This window comes from Crinia signifera, chromosome 5 (assembly GCF_055691185.1).
Source record: "Crinia signifera chromosome 5, ASM5569118v1, whole genome shotgun sequence".
NCBI classification, from domain to species: domain Eukaryota; kingdom Metazoa; phylum Chordata; class Amphibia; order Anura; family Myobatrachidae; genus Crinia; species Crinia signifera.
In genome coordinates, this window is record NC_139221.1 from 232374440 (window position 1) to 232399200 (window position 24761).

The 24761-nt window shown below is 41.4% G+C and overlaps 1 protein-coding gene across 2 annotated transcripts in view; it reads left to right on the plus strand.

The window, feature by feature from the left end:
- Positions 1-24370, plus strand: part of TGFBR2 (transforming growth factor beta receptor 2) — a 91442-nt gene extending 67072 nt beyond the window's left edge. For both annotated transcript variants that reach the window (XM_083188644.1, XM_083188645.1), the window contains 4 exons: positions 7504-8303; positions 11487-11628; positions 15556-15683; positions 20095-24370. In XM_083188644.1, the coding sequence (XP_083044770.1) occupies positions 7504-8303; positions 11487-11628; positions 15556-15683; positions 20095-20274 (1250 nt within the window). In that variant the 3' untranslated portion in view covers positions 20275-24370. The remainder of the gene's footprint in view (positions 1-7503; positions 8304-11486; positions 11629-15555; positions 15684-20094) is intronic.
- Positions 24371-24761: the final 391 nt, after the last annotated feature.

The following is a 24761-nucleotide window of genomic DNA, read 5'->3' on the forward strand; positions in this document are numbered from 1 at the left end:
GGGGGGGCTCACGGAAAACGCGAGCAAATTCGTAGATCATTGGTTGAGAAAATACGTCCTCACCTTGCCATCATACATTCGAGACACTATGGATGTGCTTAATAAAATCCAGGATGTAATCCTTAATAAGAACTGTTGGCTAATCACTCTAGATGTAGAAAGTCTCTATACGAGTATTATACATGAACATGGCCTAAATGCCACCAAATACTTCTTAAGTATGGAACGGGAGAGCACTTTCAATGACCTATTGATTGAACTGTTGGAATTTGTATTAAAACGCAACTTCTTCACTTGCAATGACAACTTCTACCTCCAGGTACAGGGGACTGCTATGGGCAGTGCCTGTGCACCCACATACGCAAACCTGTACCTGGGGTGGTGGGAGAGGGAGGTGGTCTTTTGTGAAGCTAACGAACTTTACACCCAATGTATCCAGCTATGGCTGAGATACATAGATGATCTCTTGATCATCTGGGAGGGAGATAAGGAGATATTCATGCAATTCATCAGCATCCTTAATCAAAACCCATATAACCTGAGACTAACCTATGACCTCAGTCAGGAATCAGTCACCTTCCTTGACCTTAGATTGACAATCGAGGACAATGGCCATATCTCCACCGACCTCTATAGGAAACAAACTGCGACCAATTCCCTGCTGCACCACACCAGTTCCCACTTCCCACCAGTGCTCAAAGGCCTCCCCAAAGGAGAATTCATAAGAACAAGGAGGAATTGCTCCAATGAAGAGGTCTATATGACAAGAGCCACAGAAGTGGGATACCGACTAGAGAACAGGGGATACAGCAGGAGAGCGGTCAGAAAAGCAGCCAAAGAAGTCAGCAAATACCCAAGAGACCAGCTTCTAATCCCTAAAACTAGGGACCCACCAAAACTTGACAATGAGGTGCGGTTCATAGGCACCTACTGCCAGGAATGGAAAACCATCCAAGGGATTCTAAACAAACATGTAGGTGTCCTAAGAACGGATAAGGATTTAGATGGTATCTTGGGTGACCACATCCAAATGTGTTGGAGGAGAAGTAAAAATCTAAAGGACATCCTAGTCCACAGTCATCTGGAGAGTAATATACCCAACACTAGTAACAGATCAAAGGAAGGATCCCGAAAATGTGGCAATTGTAAGGCGTGCCAAATTATGGTCACTACCACGTCGTACACAGACAAATTTGACAAAATTTGGAAAATCAAAGATCAAATCAACTGTAGCACTCCGGGAGTGATCTACAATCTCCGATGTCCCTGCAACCGCACATACATTGGAAAGACAATTAGACCCTTGAAACAAAGACTACTTGAACACATGTCCAGTATACGCAATGCCAGCAGAGATAGGATGCACATGAAGAATTTGACCCCAGTAGCCAAACACTTCTATAAAAGTCACCAGAGCAATCCAGCAGGTCTACAGGCTTTTGGCATGCTACAAGTCAATCTGGGCATCAGAAAAGGAGACACAGATAAGGAACTGCTTAGGCAGGAAACAAGACTTATCTTTCTCCTGGACACCATGACCCCGAGGGGTCTGAATGAGGAGAATAGCTATGCAGCCTTCCTTGGATAGAATGTCTGACAACCTTGCTCGTGACATCATCCATATAAAAGCTCGCACTCCATTTTGTCTCACTCTTGCATCTTACCCTTACCACACACAGTTATACACAAATCTTGAGATCCATGGGACTCACTTACTAATATCACCATTCCCATTAAATATCTACATTCTTTTAACCAATGCACAACCAATGCACGCCGTCACGTATGACCACTTAATAAATCACCACACTCTGGCAGTTCATAACAGTTTGTTGTTGAATCACACAGCAGTTGCACTAATGTCTTTTGCAGTTATCACGATTTTTCACTTGATACTGTCAGGACTCAACGGGACCTGGCATCCTATCTTCACTCCTTATACCAAACACTATGCTAAATATTAGCTACTCACGGAATAACCTTGAGAATTTAATTAATCGACATATTGTAATGTCGACGACACCTAATATTGGTGCTTCACTGTCCCCCTCTCGCCAATTTATTCCCCTATACAACACCTCACACCAAACCCTTGACACTGGGATATTATTATCACTATGAGCACACTAACAGCAATTTGAGTCACTCTATAGTGTAATATTTGAAGATTACCCTCAATACTTAGATTACCTAGAGCACAATGTCAGTGTTATCGAACCAAACATGATTCTGAACTGAAGAAAGAGACAACACTCCAAATCAGTGTCATAATACCACATTCTAACAATGTGAAGAATAAACACTTCCAAAGACAATAACTTACCTGTGTGCGTCGGAACCCGGTATGTCTCGGAGATGACCCTGTGGAAACTAACAAGAAGAATAGAAACAAAATATTAGTGAATAAAAACCGACACAAAGGTCGACATTGAACTGAAGCTGGTCGACAGTGCCCAAGAGAGATCTAATAATCAATGTCTATTACATTGGAATGAACGCGATGAGTGATACAAGATAACCATTCTGATAGTTGGCTCACTGATGATCGGAGCCTCCTGCTCGCGGCACATGAGTGGCTGCACAATTGCGATGCACAGCGCATCATAACTTGCAGTAATAAGTGTTGCCATAGAATCCGAATGGTGAACAGACCACACCATAGAACGAATACACCCATCAAACTAAAATGCGGAGCCTAATGGCCCGAAGAGATTTAGCGATGTCAGCAACCATAAATGACAGACACAATGAAGAATAAACACTTCCAAAGACAATAACTTACCTGTGTGCGTCGGAACCCGGGATGTCTCGGAGATGACCCTGTGGAAATTAACAAGAAGAATAGAAACAAAATATTAGTGAATAAAAACCGACACAAAGGTCGACATTGAACTGAAGCTGGTCGACAGTGCCCAAGAGAGATCTAATAATCAATGTCTATTACATTGGAATGAACGCGATGAGTGATACAAGATACCCATTCTGATAGTTGGCTCACTGATGATCGGAGCCTCCTGCCTGCGGCACATGAGTGGCTGCACAATTGCGATGCACAGCGCATCATAACTTGCAGTAATAAGTGTTGCCATAGAATCCGAATGGTGAACAGACCACACCATAGAACGAATACACCCATCAAACTAAAATGCGGAGCCTAATGGCCCGATGAGATTTAGCGATGTCAGCAACCAGAAACGACAGACACAATAGGTAGACATGCGGGTATAGAATTAACCCCCACCATAATAACCAGACATACAACAATGTATCCACTTACGATAAACACAGTAGCAGAGATAATACTGCTGGATACGGATATGCAGAAGTGCTGTCAGAATTCACGTCAGTTGGATGAAGCTAAGGGCAGGACGTAGCAATGGAAGCTACTGATTGGAGAATTCAAATGATACATCACTACTTAAACCCACTCAGGACAACAGCGCAGGTTGCCCTGAGGAAGATCTGCGAAGCGTACGCCGGCCACCTTAGCCGTGCGGTCGCCTCACTTGCATGCCTCTACTCGTGTCCTGATATAGTCCTTGTAAGGACTTTCACTTATATACCATCACTCTGTCTCCTATACCAGTCCTTTTTAGGACTCTAATGTATAAACTGTCATAATTGAATGTATGTCTGCATAGGGTGAACCTCTCAGCGCCTGGGACTCCGTTGAGCACCCGTGCGGGTAACAGGATCTAGTCTCCAGTAGTACATAGGAGACCTGATCGCTCCGTTCCCATTAGCTTGTTTTTCCGCTGATACTATAAACTATCCACCTCATGATCATATCTTTGATCTAATTCGGTATAGCGGCTTATACTACACGCTGTGATCACCCAACACAACGTCTTATAAACGGGTAATCGACAACAGGACAGTTAATCATAAGACATACAGTGTCTCTGTCCTTACTTCTGTTGTCAAAACCCCGCAAGAGACACTCGCATATTATTGTGAACTATATGATATAACGCTATCTACGAGGGCTATTTACAACAGGACTAATATCTAACACTGATTAAACACTGTTCCTGTCCTTAATTGTTGTTAAAACCCGTAGAAAGCATTAATTGACACAGCCTAAGTCCTATAATTAGAGGGATTAATTCAATCAGGTCACCAGCAGACATATTATTCATATTAAAAGTATATCCGTGAAATATATGTATATAACCCCCGTCGGTGAATGAGCACAATAATATCTTGAAGTGTGATAAAAAGATAGAGGGGACCCAATTGGGATATTTTCCCCCTCAATCAAGTAATCCACCGTGTCCAATAATGACCAGTATTGGATATCCTAGTATGCACCCAACACCGTAGAAATTGGGATTATTGTACACACCAGGAGATTTTTGAATTCTGGCTCTAAACATACACCTTATAATTAAAATATCTACATGAATGGTGTATAGCACTAATATCGGCCAATCGAGATAGTGCAAAAACCCCTAATTCTGTGGTAAATAATAAAGGTGATTCAATAGGGATTTGTTCTCCCTCAATAAACACTGGTCTAAAATACCTATATAAGACCAACATCATACCTTTAATTTGAATGTACAATAAATGCCTCCCATACTGGGGTTAATATACACACCAAGAGATTTGGGGATTGGCTCAATCCAATAACATCTATGTACACACACGGATTCAGGAATACTAATCCATTTAAATAAGAGACACCAGTGACATCCATATAGATCACTCAACATCTCTATGTATAAACACACTTGCCCGTGGATATCTGCAATTAGACTAAAATAGTCAATAGATACCATAAGGGATATAAGTGTAATAATAAAAAAACAATAGAAGAGTGTATCTTCACAGTAGAGGGCATTGCATGTTGACACCGCACGTGCAGTTTTTAAAATCACTGTACTCACCGTTTCATGTTATATGTTAGTCTGTATATTTCGCAGTTTTAAAAGAAACCAATAAAAGGTATTTTTTATGTGTAAAAATTAATTTTTTTCTCTCTTGGTGCACCACACCTCTGACAATCCCTACCCTGTCTTTTGAATTACTCTGTCTATAAATTGTCTGTGGTAGCACACCTCTGCAACCCCCAATGCCACATAAACTAACACCAATATCTGCAGAGGGCCTATAATAAAGATCTATATAACTCTAATGTGAAAATCTTGTGCGATTGAACCAACCAAAAACCCCACTCTGTCCATTTGAGGTCAACCTTTTGAACCAAAACGCTAAATTGCATATAATATTTTTTTTCTGTTGCATCAAATTCATAACAAATAAACAACTCTTCTAAGGTGTTATAAGGTATGGTGAAAAACAATAACAAACATTTTTATTCATAATGACCTGTAATCAAAATCAGCTTTATTTGGCCAGGTATACTTGCAAATACTGTGCAACAGCCAGGAAGGTAGCCAGTAACAGTACAGATATATATATATATATATATATATATATATATATATATATTTAAACACATACAGATTTGTGCCCTGGGGAGGGTTAGAACACGGGGAACATATATTTGCTAAGCTGGGCAGCACCTAGGCAACCATTCACGGCGCCAGTTGGTCACTGCAACAGCCAGATACAGTAGGTGTAAACAGTACAGATAAAGGATACGACACATATGTGTGCTGAGCTGAGGGAACATATGTGTGCTGAGCTGCGCAGCACCTGGGCAGCCATCAGCGGCACCACTTCATCACTGCAACAGCCAGATAGGTGAAAACAAGTAACCAGAACATATAAGGACATGACAGGGGGGACATCGGGCACATAAAAATGTTGGCTGAGCTACACAGATCCTAGGCAGCCATCAGCGGCACCATCTTCATCATTGCTATTCACAGGGCAGCAGTGGAGGGGCTCAACAGGTCATCTCCCCTTCAGCACCCACAGGAGTCAGCCAGCATGGAAGCATCCTGAGGCTGTCCTGTGATAGGGCTGGGCAGGGGGGGGGGGGTTCCTCCACTGGCCTGGTCTAGCTGCCGGGGATCCTTAGGCCGATGGATGAAGTCACCACATCTGGGTGGTCGTTCTGGGGGCCACGGCTGCGGTGCCGCCTGTCCCTAGCCAGAGGTCGCAGTACTCGGCACTCTTTGTCCCCCTCCATCCTCCCCCCACCATGCGCTCATCTCCAGGGGCCGAGGATCGGAGCTCTGACCTAGAACAGAACTCACATGGATGCAACCATCCTCGGCCCCCATTGGAAGCATTGAGCATTGAGGTTGCTTACCTTTATATAGTAAATGTAAGCTTTTTTTTTACATAACTTTTTTATTTGAATTTATATAGCAAATGTGAGTGTTATTTTTGCGGATATTTTGCACATCTCTTACATTGGCACTCAAAGGGTTATGTCCATATACATCTCTGTAGGATTCTGAAAGAGGAACATGCACACCTGTGTTCTAGCACTTCCCCTTCTAGCTCTTTACACTCAGCAAAAATTAGATTTCATTTTCCAGAAGATACTAATTAAACTTCATAAAGAGGCATTGAGGAGATACAGTAGCTCTCTGCTTTGTCTGGCAGCTGTTTTCTTTCTGCAACTTTTAAATTATATTAATGGCAAAACTGTAAAAACTGATTGTACTGTGCAAAATATGAAATACTGTAACAAAATTCATTTGAATGCAAGAACTGCTGAAAAAGCTTGATTTCTCTTTAACTCTGTATGAAAGACCTGGCACAGTTAAGAAACATAGGGTTACATTTACTAAAGGTACAAAAAACAAAAATAAGTGATGTTGCCGTAGTAGCCAATCAGATCATTTCTCTATTGCATCCTAGAAAATGATAGACAAAATCTGATTGGTTGCTGTGGGCAACGTCACCTCACACACTTGCTGATGCCTGCTCCAAGGTGAGCAACGGCAGTGGGTGGCAGGGGCAGCAACGACTCGCTGCAGCATGGCCATCGTTAAGGATTACCTCCCTCAACCGGACATGCTTGGACGAGGGAGGTGGTCATTCATGACGAGTGGGAGTGCACATTGTTAACAACAGGGGGCATACACCCTAGGAGAATTGTCCACAATATCGCTTAGAAAGCTCATAGTGTGTATGCCCCTTTAAAGAGCATCTGCTACCTTTTGTAGAAAAGTATTCACATATGAATGATACTGTGTATGAATGTTTTCTGGACTATTCCCACCAATATTATAATCCTTAGCTAACAAACCCTAATGTCACATGCCATCTGGCTTTCTGGAGAATTAGTTCTCCAAACATGATTCCATTCATCATAAATGCAAAAGTGCAGTTTCAATTTAAACCATTGCAGTTGGAAAAGTCCAGAAGGTATAGGAAAATGGGACATAAAAAAAAGATGTTAGTTGTGGGGAATTACTTGGATGTCAATTCTAAATGGATCATAAATTATATACTGTAGCCTTTGCTATTACTATGGTTGCCTCTCAGCACAAACGCATGTATTTTTAGATTGTAAATATGTAATGCTTGTTGTCTCTATTGTATCTTAATACAGAAATCTGTTGTGTTCCCTCCCCCTAGAACAGCAAAGTTCTGGATGGCCAGACACAACCTTTGTTGCACTGACAAGTCTTCTTCCTCCAGTTACAATTGCAATTGCAGTCATTTTCATCTTTTATTGTTACCGTATCCACGGGAAAAAAAAGGCTAGAAAGAAGTGGGAAAAAAATCCAAAGTGCATGAGACACCCAAATATGGAATGCAGTGATGCCTGTGCCATTATGATAGATGATGACCGCTCCGATATAAGCTCAACTTGTGCTAACAACTTAAATCACAACACAGAGCTTCTACCCATTGAATTAGACACCCTGGTTGGGAAGGGTCGATTTGCTGAAGTGTACAAGGCCAAGCTCAAACAGAACACTTCAGACCAGTTTGAGACTGTAGCTGTAAAGATTTTCCCTTATGAAGAATATGCCTCCTGGAAAATGGAAAAAGAAATATTTTCCGACATTAATCTAAAACATGAGAATGTTTTGCAGTTCTTGACTGCCGAAGAGAGGAAGACAGATGTTGGTAAACAATACTGGCTAATCACCGCTTTCCACACTAAAGGCAATTTGCAGGATTACCTTACAAGGCACATCATTAGTTGGGAAGATCTCCTACTGCTTGGTGGCTCTTTGTCTCGTGGTGTCGCCCACTTGCATAGTGACCACACACCATGCGGAAGACCAAAGACTCCGATTGTTCATCGAGACTTGAAAAGCTCAAATATACTTGTTAAAAATGATCTTGCCTGTTGTTTGTGTGACTTTGGGTTGTCTCTCTGGCTAGACCCAACACTCTCAGTGGACGATCTTGCTAACAGTGGGCAGGTAGGTTGAACAATTCCATAAGGATTCATAGGTTGTATGAATATATTATTACAAAACTGGGCGATAAGGTAAAAATACACAATTAGGAGCGCTTCCCACAAAAAGAACAAATGGGACCAATCTATCAATGAAGTCATCGTATTGTTTTTAAAAAGTTAAAAGATTTTTTTTTAGTGATGTGAAATTCTTAGCAATAAAGTTATTCAATTTCAACAATATGACCTAAAGATACACATAAATGGCAAAATATAAATGTAATAAGTAATAAAATATTATCTAAAAATCGAATAATATCATGATACCGACTGCAGGAGCACAATCCTAATAATACCCATATCAGATCAAAAGAGTTTATTCTGTTCAAACTGCTAGTATCCAGTCCATATATTTAAATCCCTATAATCCTTAACTTGATGGAACAGTAATTATCCAAACTGACAGGTATTGGTGAAATTAAATAACTGGTACTTGTTTCCTAGCACGGCCACACCGATTTCCATCGGGGTGGTCGTGTCGGAAAAATCGCGTTGGTCGCATCGCGACCGACATGATTTTTTTATTGAATCAAATGTGAATAGGGTCCCTGGGACCCGATTTTACATTGGATTCAATGTAAAATATTCCCTAGACCCCCAAATTTAACACCGTAAACCCCACCCCACGATTGACGCCAACCCGAAGCGTGGCGAGCGGCGGCGGTGCGCGTCCTCCGACCTTTTCATTCCCCTACTATCCACGTCGGCGTGGAGTTGAGAATATAAAGTGTGGCGAGCGCAGCGAGCCACTGAGCCCGAAGCGTGGCGAGCCCCGCGAGCGGACGCGTATAACTTCACAGGTATACGCGTCCCCTCGCGGGGCTCGCTGTGCTCGCCACGCTTCGGGCGCGAGCCACCGAGCCCGAAGCGTGGCGAGGGGACGCGTATAACTTCACAGGTATGCGCGTCCCCTCGCGGGGCTCGCTGCGCTCGCCGCGCTTCGGGCTCGGTGGCTCGCTGCGCTCGCCACACTTTATATTCTCAACTCCACGCCGACGTGGATAGTAGGGGAATGAAAAGGTCGGAGGACGCGTACCGCCGCCCCTCGCGGGGTCGCTGCGCTCGCCACGCTTCAGGTTCACGTCAATTGTGGGGTGACGACAGGGCCATATATAATGTGAAATGGGTCATATTGGCCAATTTCACATTTTTTACTATGTGAGATGGACTTAATCAAGTCCATCTCATCTTGTGCCATTATGATGGCACAAGACTGACGCATGTTAATGGTCCCGACCGACGCGATGCCCGCGATTTTTACTTTGCCGGCAAAATGGACCTGATTTCAAAGGAAATCGGGTCCATCGCGGGCATCGTGTACCTTAACTTAAAGGTACACGATGCCCAAGATTGTGGCCGTGCTAGGAAACAAGTACCGAATAACTTTATAGCTATGAATTTCACATCATTAAAACAATATTTGAATTTTTTTTAAAACAGTTTGACTTAATTGATGGTCTCATTTGTTCTTTTTGTGGGAAGCGGTCCCAATTGTGTTTTCTGTACTAGCTATTCATTCACTAAGGAAACAGCACCTTAGTATACTGGAGCTGCATCCCTCACATTAAACAAAGTGGTAGAGACAATATTTGCAGTACTCACTTTTTGTGATAAGGTAAAACAGAAACTGGTTAGGGTGGTATTAAGTGACTGGTCCTATACCACAACATATCAGTGTTTTTATTACGGACAGGCAGATAACATCAGTGTAACATTCTTATGGTACATTTCCATCATAGAAGGTACTGTATCTTTATGTTAAGATCACCCACCTCTGCCCATGAGTGATTAGTGTTTGTCTTTTAATATCCATAACCACAGAAAACAGAAGCAGTGCAGACTGTCAGTAATGTATTTCCAATGAGTGGGAAGATGATAGGGTAAAGGCTTTGCCCCACAGTCTGCATTGTGCTTTGCTCCCTGAGCTCATTGTGTGAAGAATAGACGACTATTGAGGTCCCTTCAGTAGAGTAACAGGGATTTCTTCCTACATGTTTATTAGGAGCAATATTACATCTGTGGTGCATCTCTCTCGAGTCACAGATGCAAAAGGCATTTTCAGAATACAATGAATCCAGAGAACATTGAAGGAATCCATCCAAATGTTATGTAATTTTTATTTCTGTACACTAATCAAAAACAATTATTTGTCACTCTTTGCAAATCTTCCCAGTGTGTTCAGGTCTGCTTGGTCTGTCACATGGAGGTCCTTAATCTGTCCTTCACTCCTATTCACCATAACACCATGCACAGTGCTGCATGTTCAGTAGGATGGTTTCAATCCCTCACAAAGCTTGTGAACTTGGCAGCGGCAGGGATAGCTATGTACGATAATGCAGCAGGAGGCGTCTGTTACAAGAAGACTCCTCCTGCTGCAGTAGTGATCTGAGCTGCATCCTAGGATATCTTTCCCACCCCACACATGCCCTGATTCTGGTTGGCTCGGTAAGCTGCGAAGATCCCACCCCGCCGCCGAATCCCCTTGTTCACCTGCGAGGGGCTGTGTCTGTCTCTGCTACAGGAGAAATCATTTGAGGGTTACTGACCATAGAATTTGAATTTGACGGCAGAAAAGAACCACTTGGCCCATCTAGTCTGCCCCGAATAATTTATCCTAGCTTCTTAAATAAGTCAGTGGGAACTGAATTTTATTTGTGAGCACAGGGACATCAGCCACCCACCCCAGCACGCATCGTCTTGCCCACGTACCCATGGGAACACCCAGCATTTTTCATGCGGACTCCCATAAAACGCTTGGCTTTCCCATGGACTACCTGCGTACTTGCTGCCGTCCGCCCCCTGCCTGCCACAATCCTTTGGCGACTTGCATAGTTGCCGAGACGTTCACAAAGTCATTCACAAAGGGGAGCTGCACATAATATCCCATGCACCTGCGCAGAGCCCCCAAACATTGGAACGGGGCCGAATCGACCCCACAGAACAGGAGCTGCACCTCACAATGTACCATACTTCAGTACTTTGCTCATGATATCGCTTATGTATCTGCACCTGAATTACCCCAAAGTTGCCATAGGTTTGACATCTTTAGGGCAATTATTGTTGATATAAATATGTCATACCCTTAGTCTTCTCACTACTCCCTGTTCATAGGTTATGCTGTTGACTTGATCCATGCTTTTATCTTCAGGTTGGAACTGCCAGATATATGGCCCCTGAGGTCCTAGAATCCAGAATGAATTTGGAGAACATGGAGTCGTTTAAGCAAACAGATGTGTACTCTATGGCACTTGTCCTGTGGGAAATCACATCCCGCTGTAATGCAGTCGGAGGTAACTAAAGAGAAAATTATTTGCAATATAAGTTATTACAATACTGCCAATGCATTATCACTTTTTGCGTTATGTGTAGTGTTTTATTAGCCTTGACAGAATATTTATTTTGTTGTCATCTAAATTTAATGGTGTGTTCATTTCATTTTACTATACAATTCTATCATTATTTATTAGTGAAACGGTAAATAATACAGTACGACTTAAAATATGTAAGTTGTATCAACCACTAGTTCACTGTACAAGGACTGTCTCAGGACATTTGCCTATAAGCATAAGAACCTTATTTATAACTAGTAAGCCCGCTCGAAGCAAATGTTTCGAAAGCTAGTCTGCTACCTTATGATTGCCTCTGTGTTTATGCATGTGTGAGAGAGAAATAGATGTAGTTTCACTCGCTGCTAACAGATGGCAGTGTTTCGGAGACACACAAACGGACACTAGACATATATATAGATTATAGTCAGCAGGTGGATTACTAAAAGAGGTATATATGCAATGCAAATGTCTTCAGTGGCCTTGGCTGCTTGAGTTAAAGGGGAAATAATAATTTTGTATAACTAAATATAAAACAAGGTTTATTTTTATCACTGCCCCTTTAAATGAAGCTGCTGAAACCATGAAGTCTTTGAAAAGCACCGCAGTGACACACACACACATGCTGTCAGTGCACATCGCAGGCTGACAAAGCACCAAAATCCATTTGTACAAGAGCTAATACTATGTAACTGCGTTTATAAAGCATTTCAGCCCTCTGGCAACATACAGCTGAAACACAAATGCGGAAACTGGTCGCATGTTGCCAGCCTCAGCCTGAAATGAAGTACAGTTAGTGAGGCACATACATGACATGCTGAGACCTATGTTTACTTTTTGGGGAGAGGAGCCGCTCAGTCAAAAAAAAAAAAAAAAGTATTTTTAAAATGTATTGTTATATTACTAGCATGAAACATTTCCCGTAGCCTTTGTGCTGTATATTTTTCATACTATGATTTCAGGTAAGGTAAACTAAGGTGAACTTATTAGTAACCATAGCATACAAATTCATATGCTTATATCTTACAGCAGCCCTTAAAAAATCCCTGCAGTGTCTTGACAACATGAGCTGAATCTATCTCCCTCCTTGGTATTTTCATTAGTCCTCAGCAGTAGAAAATACTGTATGAATATTTACAGGAAGCACATCCCAGTAAGGCTCTGGTGCGTAAATTGTTCTGTCACTAAACATTAGTTACAGGTTACAATAACAAACCAGAGAATGTAGAAAAGACTGCACAACTTCCAAATGCTGTGCTACTTTACAACTTTGTTAACGGAAAGGTTGTTTTAATTTTTTTTTTTTTCCTATCAAAATTATACACGTTAAAAATATAGACAGAACATTTATTTAATATACAAGTCAATAGTCAATAATAATTTATATTCTAATATTCCTTCATAGGGTGCCTGGTACTTGTTTTAGTTGTATAAAATAAATATATTGATGATGATGATGATGATGATAGGGTCATTATGCATCTTTTGTTGTCATTTTTTAGGCTTGCATTGTGTGTACATGTTTTTTGCAACAATATCTTTATGGTTTTCAATTTTTGAGTTTTTCAATGCTCAAATTCTCAAAGGACATTTGAAATCCAAGAGTAATTTTTTTTGGGTGGGATTACATGGGCACTGTACACAATTGTATATGGCCCCAAAAATGATCAAAATGCATGAGAATTACCAAATTATACCTTTAATGGCAGATACTGTATATAAAGCATTATAGAGGAAAACTTCTAATCGTAGTTGTTCATTACTGCCAGATCTTCAATAGTTTTAGCTGTGAGTGTAAAAGCAACAATAATAAATACAAAACACGCAAGTTTTGCATTTAATATTGCTGCTTTAAATCACAGGGCAAAGAAGAAAGACTGAATGTTTTGTCTATTTCTGATGGGGGAAATAGCGGCGGGCGCCTATTCAATGCAGTCTGTACAACCAGCATTGAAGAACAGACCCGATTTTGAAAGCAGTTGGGCACATTTTGCAGAGAACGGCCGTGGATGTCAAGATCACGGCTGTATCGTGACAATCCACCGGCATTCATGTGGCCACACCCCCTTTTGCCATTCGGCAGGCAGGACATTGAATCCTGCCTGCTGCATATCAGTCGAGAGGGCCGAGAATGTGCCAGGTTACGACTTTCGGATGTCCCCACAGTCGTGACCCGGGACAGAATGCTTCCCTTAATAATTAAACGTATATTTAATAAGAGCAAGAGTATGCTGTGTTTTGTTTGTGATTTGCATCACTAGCAACATAATTTATGTTTTTTATATTATTTGATTCTTCACTTTTACACAGGGTGTCATGTGAAAGGCTAAGTAACTTAACAAACATCTGCAACATAAGTACATTTTTCTTGTTCGGAATGTATGTGTAGCTATGTTTGGTATGCAGGAAAGCTTACAACGGGTGTCTAAGAACAACAGAGAATTACATTTTTGTAGAGTGTGTAGAGTAGGATAGTGCTGGTCGCTTGAGAGTGACAACAAGTAATTACATTAATGTTAAGTAATGCAAAGATGTTACTTTATGTATAACATTATACTGATTTTGGTGCATTCATATCTCCTGCTCCTGTTATGCTCAGTAATATCTCTAATGTGACGTGTAATACTGTCATTCTGTATACCGTGTTTCCCCGATAATAAGACACTGTCTTATTATTATTATTATTTTTTTAAAGACAATAGGGCTTATTTTCGGGGTAGGGCTTATTTTAATAACATGCCCCCAGTCCTCCTTTAATAACATGCCCCCAGTCCTTTTAAACAGCCCCCGTTCCTCCTTTCAATGACCCCAGTCCTCCTTTAACATGCCCCCAGTCCTTTTAAACAGCCCCCATTCCTCCTTTCTATGGCCCCAGCCCTCCTTTCAATAACATATTAAGAGCCCTGCTCACCAACTTTCCACTTCTTTTTCTTTGCTGCGCCACAGCTCAGTGCTGTGCTGCAGCCGCGTGATGTGCACAGTGATGTCACGTGCCCCCCACAGTGCATCCCTGGGACCGGGAGCAGAAGCGGGTTTAGTAGAAGCCTGTGCTGTACAAACACCGTGGAAAGGAGGAAGGATGAGGGGGGGGGGGGGTTAGTTGGGGAAGAATTTAGTGTCTGAACTCCATATTTGGAAATTTTACTAGGGCTTATTTTCGTGGTAGGGCTTATTTTGGACCAGTGTCCAAAATCAAGGGTAGGTCTTAATTTCCGGATAGGTCTTTTTATCGGGGAAACACGGTATGTACCACTGTCAGTGGTTTACTTCGTTGATTGCCAATGTTGCTGTGAGAGATAATTAAATATCTGCTGAAAAATGCCAGCGTCGCTCACAGCGGCTGTTCCTTTAGTATAAATAAATACAAATACAGCCAAGTCAATTAATTGAAGTTTCGTTAGATGTTGCACCCAAAAAAAGATGAGTGACGCTGGCGGTGAGTGACGCTGGCATTTTTAGTGGATATTTTAAGGATCTTTCGCAGCAATGTTTGCACTCAAAGGGTTAATAAAATGTTATTTATGCTACACAGCACTTTAAGGAGAATTTTTTATTTTCATGAAAATATTTTAAATTTTTAATTATAAAACAGGCCCAGATTGGCCCAAGATTTCTGTGCAGTTACCTGCTACATTTTGCCTGGCTCTTATAATATTGAAAGTAGCTGTTGAAATATAAACTGCATGGATAAGGAAAACCTGTAAGAAAGAGTGTGGGCCTAGGTCCTTTTCGGTTCTAGTCTGCAGCTCCCATGTGCAAACCCTAGAGGAACCTGTGAGCAACCTTCTGCCTGAGGCCCAGCTACAACGTAATGTGGCTCATTCATGGGCTTGGTCAACAATCTACATCTAATTTTAAATAATGAATCTTGTATTTTATTTATTTTTTCAGAAGTAAAAGACTACGAACCTCCATTCGGTAGTAAAGTGCGGGAACATCCATGTGTTGAAAGTATGAAGGACAATGTCCTGAGAGACAGAGGTAGACCAGAAATTTCCAATAGCTGGCTCAATCACCAGGTAAAATATACTGTACATGGTTCTGTGATTATTGGTATTTACAGAGAGAGATGATAACAATGGAGATTTCAGGTTACAGTGCAGGGATGGAGTTTGCTTGTGCATAAGGATTGGTCCATCCTTCGTGACTTGTGACTTTCTGGCTGGTTATTGGGTAACAGCCATGAAATCCCACAGAATGAAGGCATGGGAGTGTTGGCTGACACCAGTGCTCAGTCATGGTTTTGCAGATGGAGATATGGCGTCTGTTTCAGATGTATCTTTTGAACCAAGATTAACACTGGTGAAAGTCCTGATACCAATGAAGACAGCTGCAGTAGAGGAAGTAAAAACAGTGGGTGGTATAGGCTTCCACTGGTGGATTCCCGCAGTAATGTAGTAATCTGACTGATTCCCAGCTTATGAAGAGAGAGCACTAAGCAAGTAGGATGCACACGTGCATTCCCACCTGCAGCCCCTAAAGATAAGGCAGGGTCAGAATTATTACAAGTTTTAAAATGGGGTAAGTGCAAAGCTACTATATTTAGTAGTAGCGCATGTATCTGCAAGGGCAAAAACATAACTAATTCCTGTTCTGATACTTGATCCTTCCATATATTTATATATATTTGGCTCCCCATTTTATAACCTGCCCTCCACCTTGTTTAGCAAAGCGGGGCATCCACTGGTAGATTCATTGCATTTGTGTTTTTCTGCAGGAAGTGTGTGAGCAATGTATGTGCGATGGGGTCATCCAGCACTTTCAGTTCAAAGATAGATATATATATATATATATATAGGCAAACAGCATTTCTTCTAAAGCTTACTATAAACCAGGACGACCAGCATCAAAGCCGAGTCCTCTGACCATAGATCTTATGGGCGGAATGTACTAAAAAATGCATTAAAAACCTAATTTTCAGGGTTTTTATTGCATTTTCAAATTCATTAAAGCCCCTCCAGTGGGGCTTTGATGCGGGGGTTACGCCAGCTCTAGTTGGCGTAACCCCATAGAAACCTATGGGCTTCTCTTCGCAGCGATGCTGTAAAAGTGATCCAACACGGGTCCCTCCCAGCATGCCCCACAGCTGCCATTTTCTCTGCGCATGCACAGTTCGACCTCCCTTTTGGAAATGTGGACGTACAGGCAGCCACGGGGATAGCAAAGGGAAGCTCTTATCAGGAGAGCTGCCCTTTGCATTGCTCATCGCCTATATTATCACATACAGTATTCAATGAGCATCGGCGAGATGGGCGGCAGGAGATGTACTGCCGTTGCTTGGTACATCCCACCCCCAGTGTGTAATTTCACATAAAATCTGCAACTCCCACAATACTGGTCGTAAGCAGCATCTTCAAATCTAGTGCAGCACGTAAGATCTGAGGATTGATCTTATGACTTGCGTGCCAGCGCATTGTAGCAAAACACCTCACAATGTTCACTCAAAACACACACAATGTATTGCCTGACCCGTTGAAATCGTTCTGATGTATGGCCAGCTTTTCAGTGTAAAGCGGTCATCCCCTCTGAAGTAAATGGGAACATTGCTATTGTTTTTAAGTGTCAATATTTTACATAAATTAGGCTTAATATAGAATATTAAACATTGATTTCTGAGCAGTGTAATGTCCATCCTTTATACAGTACATCTAGATTGAGCAGAAGGTATTATCATTACCGTAATGGTGAAGTGAATATCTGTGTATAAATCATATATGCCCATATGTGACCCCTTTATCCATTTAAATTTATTATAAATCCTATCCGGTCATACTGTATGGAAACTTGCTTTGTATTTAAATATGAGTAGTGAGCAGCAACTTAAGCACAGCAGGCCCTTATTTTTCCACATTGCAAATGTCTCCCAAGGTGCTAAAGAGCAAAAAAAGTCTAACAAATAAAGTAAAATATATGTTTATTTTGAAAATAGAGATTGTATACCCAGTATAGCAACTACCAATATCCTCAGACTGACAAAGTGGCCTCTTGGTGTTTTAGTGCATGTACATTTTTTTGTTGCTTATTTATTATTGTTGGTTAGTAGCAATTTATATATGATGAGGTAGGCACAATTATTGTATATACGAGTCTGGTCTCTGTGTGACATCTCACAGTTTGTTGCCATCAAGATATTAAAAGCAGTAGGAAGAGACAGTGAAAGAAAGAACATTTGTTTTAATATCATGGTTTAAGGCACCTTTTTATGTGCCAAGGGCCGTTTGTATGGGGAAAAAATCCTTCGGGGGCCATATGTAAAAATTTCTCTTACAAATTGTCCTGCTGCAGCCGCCCCACGCTCCGGCGGCTGCCGCTGAATAGGACTGACAATCCACAGCAGCCGGAGACTAAGAGGAATCACGCGAGAACTACCGACCTCTCGCGAGAATTCCCCTGAACTTGACTCCCGGCAAAGCCGCTGGGCGGGCCACTCAGACCGGCTACCACTGGTTTAAGGCATCAAAAGAGAGATACAGTGGAACAATAACAACAGAATATAGAGGAGCCATTTAGAGAGTAGCATTTTGGTAAATATTTGCAGTGGAAATATTACCTATGTTTTTTAAACAATGCTGTATCTGAGAACGGGTGTGGCATATTAGGTTGGCAAAGTCTAGGTCAACGCTGGAAAAAGGTCAACACAAGCAGAAAGTCAACACATGGGGAGGTCTGCATGAGTTTTTTTTTTACTTTTTTGTGTCAATGTTGGCATCTAAGCACGTGAACCCCGAATTAGTGTATTCTGTCCCCTCGTATGACTTTCTTCACCCATCATGCTTCAGGTCAGATGCCACTTTACCGTTCCCAATTAGGGGTGTATTCAATGCCGCGGCGAGCGGCCAGCGAGGGGGTTAAACAGCGAGGATTGCCGGCCGCTCGCTCTATTCAACGTTACGGATGGTAACTTATGAAACATTTTGAAAAATGAAAAACAATCCCCCAAAAAATGTTGAACTTTTCATGTGTCGGCCATAGCCATTCTGACCTTTTGCTTCTGCTGACCTTTTGACAACGTCGACCATATGTAGATCAACAATATGCTCTCCACATTGACTGGAGACCCAGACATTGTCGATCAGCCATCAGATAAACTGAGAACTTGGTATAATTTATTTGGGTCCCTAAACTATGTTTGGATCTTATGGGGCCTACACACAGGGAGATGTGCTGAGCGGTATGAACAATGCTAGATTGCTCAGAATGCTCAGCAGGATCACTCAGCACATAACAATGTGTCAGTGCTGTGTGCTGAGCGATGTGTCAGGGCCAGTGTGCTCCGGTAAGAACACTGGCCCTGCCTGACAATTCACTACATTTATCCAGCATGCTGAATATTAATTTGCTGGGAATAGCGACGTGCGCGGTCAACATTCTAGTGAGATTGCTTAGAATCACCCAATGTGTAGGCCCCATGTGATAGATATGATGTTACAGTGAAAAAAGAAGACACATTTTGAAGTGCCTGCATTCCCTCTTCAGTTTCCCACACCCCACCACTCTGTCCGTAGAGTAAATACTTTGCTTTTCATAGACACATTTATTGTGCTGGGTATCTATGCACTTATACCCTGTTGTCTTGCACCTATCAGGCGCTGCATGCTTTATGCAAGATATAAATGAACATTGGTTTCCTCTGTGGTTGCTTTCAGCAGTCTTCTGAGAGAAACCATTGCTGGTATGTCAGGAATTTAGCACCTATGCTGCTTGCTATGCAGAAAAGCAGAGACTAAAAGCACAGAGCTCCCCACAGATGGGCTCAGAACCCGCACATATACCATTAACCATACAGATAACTAGGCCCCTAGTTCCATATGGGATGCTATGGCTAATGTTACGCTGAGGGCCAGATGCACAAAGCTTCAAAAGTGATTAGATTTAGAATGATAAGCAACCAACCAATCAGCTCCTGCCTGACATTTTTCAAACAATGGGGCAGATGTATTAAGCCTTAACAAAAGATAAATGCAAGTGTGATAAGGAGAGATAAACAGCCAGCCAATCACCTGCTAACTGGCATGTTACAGGCTGTCTTTGAAAAAAGTCAGTAAGGAGCTGATTGGTTGGACGTTTATCTCTCCTAATCACACTTGAATTTATCTCTTGTTAAGGCTTAATACATCTGCCCCACAGTCTCTGACATGGCAGGTAGGAGCTGATTGGCCGGCTGTTTATCACTCTCCATTTTAGAACTTTTGAAGCTTATTGCATCTTTCCCTATGTCATTCTATGAAAGCTGAACAGGAAGACAGAATTCTGAAAAGGGGAAAGGCTTTTGATAATGAAATCATCTGCAAATATGGTGTTAAATATTAATAAGAATTTGTTACTGCAGTTTATTTAAAAGCAACCCCATTGTACAGTACTAACAACCTTGTGGGATGGTATTGATTTACACAGCGCATATGAATTCTATATTTATGTATCTTTTCCCAGGGTATCCAGCTAGTATGTGAAACCATAACAGAATGTTGGGACCACGACCCAGAGGCCAGACTCACTGCCCAATGTGTGGCTGAGAGATTCCATGACATGGAGAGTCTCGACGGAATCTCTGAGAGAAGCTGCTCTGAGGAAAAGATACCAGAAGACTGCACAGAAAACCCTAACAAATGAAAGACACACTGCAGAGACATGATACTGTATGTAGTAGAACTTCAGCCCTGCACTGATTGCAACCATTTACTCCAGAGAGACATCAGGATGACTTCCATGTACAACTGGAGCAATAGCTAACGTATTATGCTTCCCATCTTGGATACTGACATTGCCATAGGGTGATCATACAAAGATTCCTCAGGATATTTCTATTTTTCTTTTTCAAAATGGCCATACTTAATTTGCACTTTATATATTTGTATAAAACTACAAAACTGCTTTAATGTATGTAAGTATTGTCTAAGGTAAGCCAAACATATGTTACCAGGAAATTGTACAGGGCATAGGAAAATGAATCTATAATGGCAAAGTAATGTATATTGATAGATTTTTTTTTTTTTTTTTTACGTCAAAGCATAAGCTGTGGTTTTAAATGCCACAAATAGGATTTTGTTTATGTTTACGGGAATATTTGCCATGTTTGAGTCCAAGCCATATAACTTTATATTTGTCATTTTGTTTTGTGAGGTAAGGGTAAGGTGTTACAATCTACATTCAATGTATGTGGTTTCTGCTGGCTGAGATAAACAGCACTAGAGGAAAATACAATTTAATCCCATCCAAAATTACACTCAGTGCAGCCTAGTGCACGTTATTATGTAAGGCGTGTAAGAGCAGTGTACTTGGAGCATCTTAGTCTCCCATTAGGAGGCATATGAAAGACGGAATATTACGACAATACAAAGTCAGATATTTTTAAATGCGCTAATTGTCTTTGTTCTACTTTTCGTTATTATTTTTTCCCGAAAATCTAATACATTTTTTATTTGCCTAAAGCCAAATCTGTGTCAAAATAATGCCTTTGATTTACGGATCATCCACATGGACCCTTTGTTTAGGAAATATACATATTGTTTCCACAGTCTCAGTTTTTCCTTTTTAGTAAGCACCTTTATGGGTTTGCTGGCACATTGCGTGCATCACCCTCAACTCTCCCCTAATTGAAAGAACCCCATTATCTCCTTGTTGTATAAAGGTGCAATAAAGTTTATTTTATATAAAACTAACACTAACTATTGCTCTACTACAACAAATTAGCCCATACCAAATAGTTTGTTCATGGGCAAGTAGAATACAAGCTATCATCCAAAATCATTTGGGCTCATGCCATAGAGCCATGTGTGGGCAGCTTCTACTGGTGCTGTGGATGTTTCCTTCATCCAGTCCATCCTCCATATGAATCCATTAATCAGATATTGTGGAACACATATACAGTATGTGTGGCTTGTATCTGCTTCTTCAATATACGAGTGAGGTCAAATTAATCTCTGATAAAGTACTGTATTCATTAATGACTTAGGGGGGTATTCAATCTTCTGGTCACGGCAGACGAGCTTGCTCGCCTGCCGTGACCCAGTCCCGTTCTCGGTCAGCTCGACCGAGAACATGCAGGCGGGATTCAATGTCCCGCCTGCAGCGGGACGAGAAGGGGGCATGGCCGCGAGTTGCGGCCGGGAAGTGATGAGCTGCAGCCGGCAGCTCATCACTTCCCGGCTGTTCTCGGCAGAACGAGCCCGACAGCTAGAGATGTCGGGCTCGTTCTGACAGGAAACCCTGTTCAATGCTGTCGGGGAAGACAGCATTGAATAGGGCCCGTCGAGCATCTCCCCCACGGGAGATGCTCGACGGCGATTGAATATCCCCCTTAACCTATAACTAAAGAGCTCTTTATTTGGAGGGATGCAACTACTTTCTCAAAGGATGCATTATCTCACTCTACAGCTCCTACTGAATAGATTACAGGTGTATTTGCCATTTTTTACTGAAATTACAGTCTTCCAGCATGTTACATTACAGTGTGACCTGTGAGACTGGGGTGCCCACTGCCTGAGGACAATGGCAGTGCTATTTACATGTAACAATGTGGAGAATCATAAATTGGCCTCAGCCACTGCTGCTGACATTTATAGTATTTCTGTGCTAACAACAGAAAGCAGCTGAATGTTTGCCACAATATAGTTTCTACATGCTTATTGACTACCATTACAAGCTGGTTTTAAATCAGTTTGATTGTTACATAAGCCTGAGTTCCTAAGTTTGGTAGGCATGCTGTTGTACGAGGACCATGACGAAGGAAGGTCAAGCTGTTTTCTTGGGAGGTCAAGCTTTGGACAAATGATTGTGGATGCAGATTCTGGGCCACTCTATGGAATAAGAGCCATGTGGAACTGGAACAAATACAAATGATCACATAATTCACACATTTTTTTCCGCTGTATGTTTGCTTTAATATAATGTTTTTACACGGTCCCTTATTAACATACATAATGTGCATATAACCAAATATATACACTACTTACTATATAATGATGGCCTTTAATTTAAAACAGACTTGTTTTTGTTTTTTTATGTACAGTGACAAAATTAATATAATGACTCAAATAATTTTGTGTTATAACAAAAAATATTAAGCTCACACAAATTAACTAACAAAATATCAGTATTCAATTATAATCCACACTATAGTCTTATAAAATATATTTTGCTTTGACAAAGATAAGTAGCTTTTTAGCCTCAGTGTTTAGAGATCTGTATTTTGTTTTCCCCTCTGATGAGCAATGACTTTGTTAATCTCTTCTAAACAACCAGTAATCCAGGTAATTGATTCACTTTAAACAAAGAAGCCATATTTAGTGCACCCCGTGCTTCTCAGTGCAAAATTGGCACATAAATGGACACTTAATGTTACAGGCTTAATATTGGGGTCTACAAGTGAATCTGGGAAATGTTAAGCAGGAAATTTAAAACGGTAATACTGTTCAAAGCAAACATTTTCCTGGAGACCATACCCTACAACATGACCCATTCCAGTAGGGACACAATGCTCTGTTCCCGGTCTTCCCTCTTAGGTGGTTTCAACACAGGTGACAGCAATGATACATTAAGAGGGAAGTCCTTGACCAGAGCATTTAGGAACATCGCAGCTTACCGAGCGCCTGAAACGCCGGCTCTGCCTATTCCCCCTGGATAACATGCAACGGGATGTGTATCGAGAACAAACCTTTTGCATGCCTCCGCTGCAAGAGAAACCATTCAATGGACGAGGAGGGAGACTGATGTCCTGTGATATCAGACACCAGCCCCCGCAGACACTGACCTACCTGTGTTGTATGGGGAAGCCCAGCATTTTTCTGAGTGCACCCACAGTTTTTGTGGGCACGTCCAGGAAATGCTGGGAGTCCACATGCGCCTGCCACCTGGTCCGGCCTACCCCCATGCTTGCGAATAGCTCAGCGACTATGCAAGTTGCCAAAGCCATTCACAAAGGGGGCTGCACATGTGCATAATAGGGCATGCGCAATCCCCAAAACATTGGGGCGGGGCCGAACTCGCTATATTTCAGGTCATCCAGAATCACCCCCTTAGTGCAGTTTTAGATTCTGGTGTGCATGTGCAACATGAGCCATTCCATTAGGAACTATGGTCTCCTTGTGACCCTAGTGCTCATTTTGATATTGATGTGTTTTTTGCAGAAATTTTATTTGTTAAAAATGTATTTTTTGGTATGTTTTTGAAAAAGTATTTACAGATGACTGGCTCATCTTGAATCTCTCTCTACACACATTGTGCCGGATGTATTGACGCCCGAGTTTGATGGCCACGCAGAATGCCAGCTTAACTCGGACATTTTTTTAAAGGGGAAATCATTAACAGTGGTTGTCCCTTTAAAAAAACATCCAAGTTCAGCCAACATCCGGCACGCACGACCGCCAAACTCATGCGTAAATACCGTTGCCCCTTAAATGAGATTTCCACCCCTCAAACTAGAGTGTCATTGTGAAGAAGTGTATCACCGACAGAGCACAAATGTTTAAACTATGCAATTTAAGCAGAAAATTACTTTTTTACCAAAGGAACAAATGTAAGTGATACAGTTGCGGTCAAACATCAGGACATTTTCTTGAGGTGCATTTCAAAATGTATAATGTAAGACATAGGAATGTGAATTATAATATATATATATTAATATATCAGAATATATGAATTACTCCTAATTATTAAAAGTGCCCATATGTATACATGTACATACAATAAATAACACTATTATAACTCATTATTCTGACTGCCCATTTTTCCATTACATTGAGAACTTAATAACTGATCACGTGTGCCACTATTTTTACTGGTAAACAAATAACACAGAGATTGACGGCATATTTGACTCTGCAACGCTGTTCTCAATCAGGTTACTTGCAAAGGAGTCTGGGCCTTGGTTGATGCATTGCTTGACAGTTTGGATGCACAACAGTAGGACATATTAGACAAAAAGAAACATCCGGATCAGCCAGGTAAGTAACAATATGAAGAAATTGGAGTACAACTATTACAAGCGAAAGAATAGTCAAAGACTATATTATCTGAGTTCTATAGTGTCAGTAGTACAAGCCAAAAAGCTGATACACAAGATCTACTTGGAATAACATATTACTCTAGAAACAAGGTAT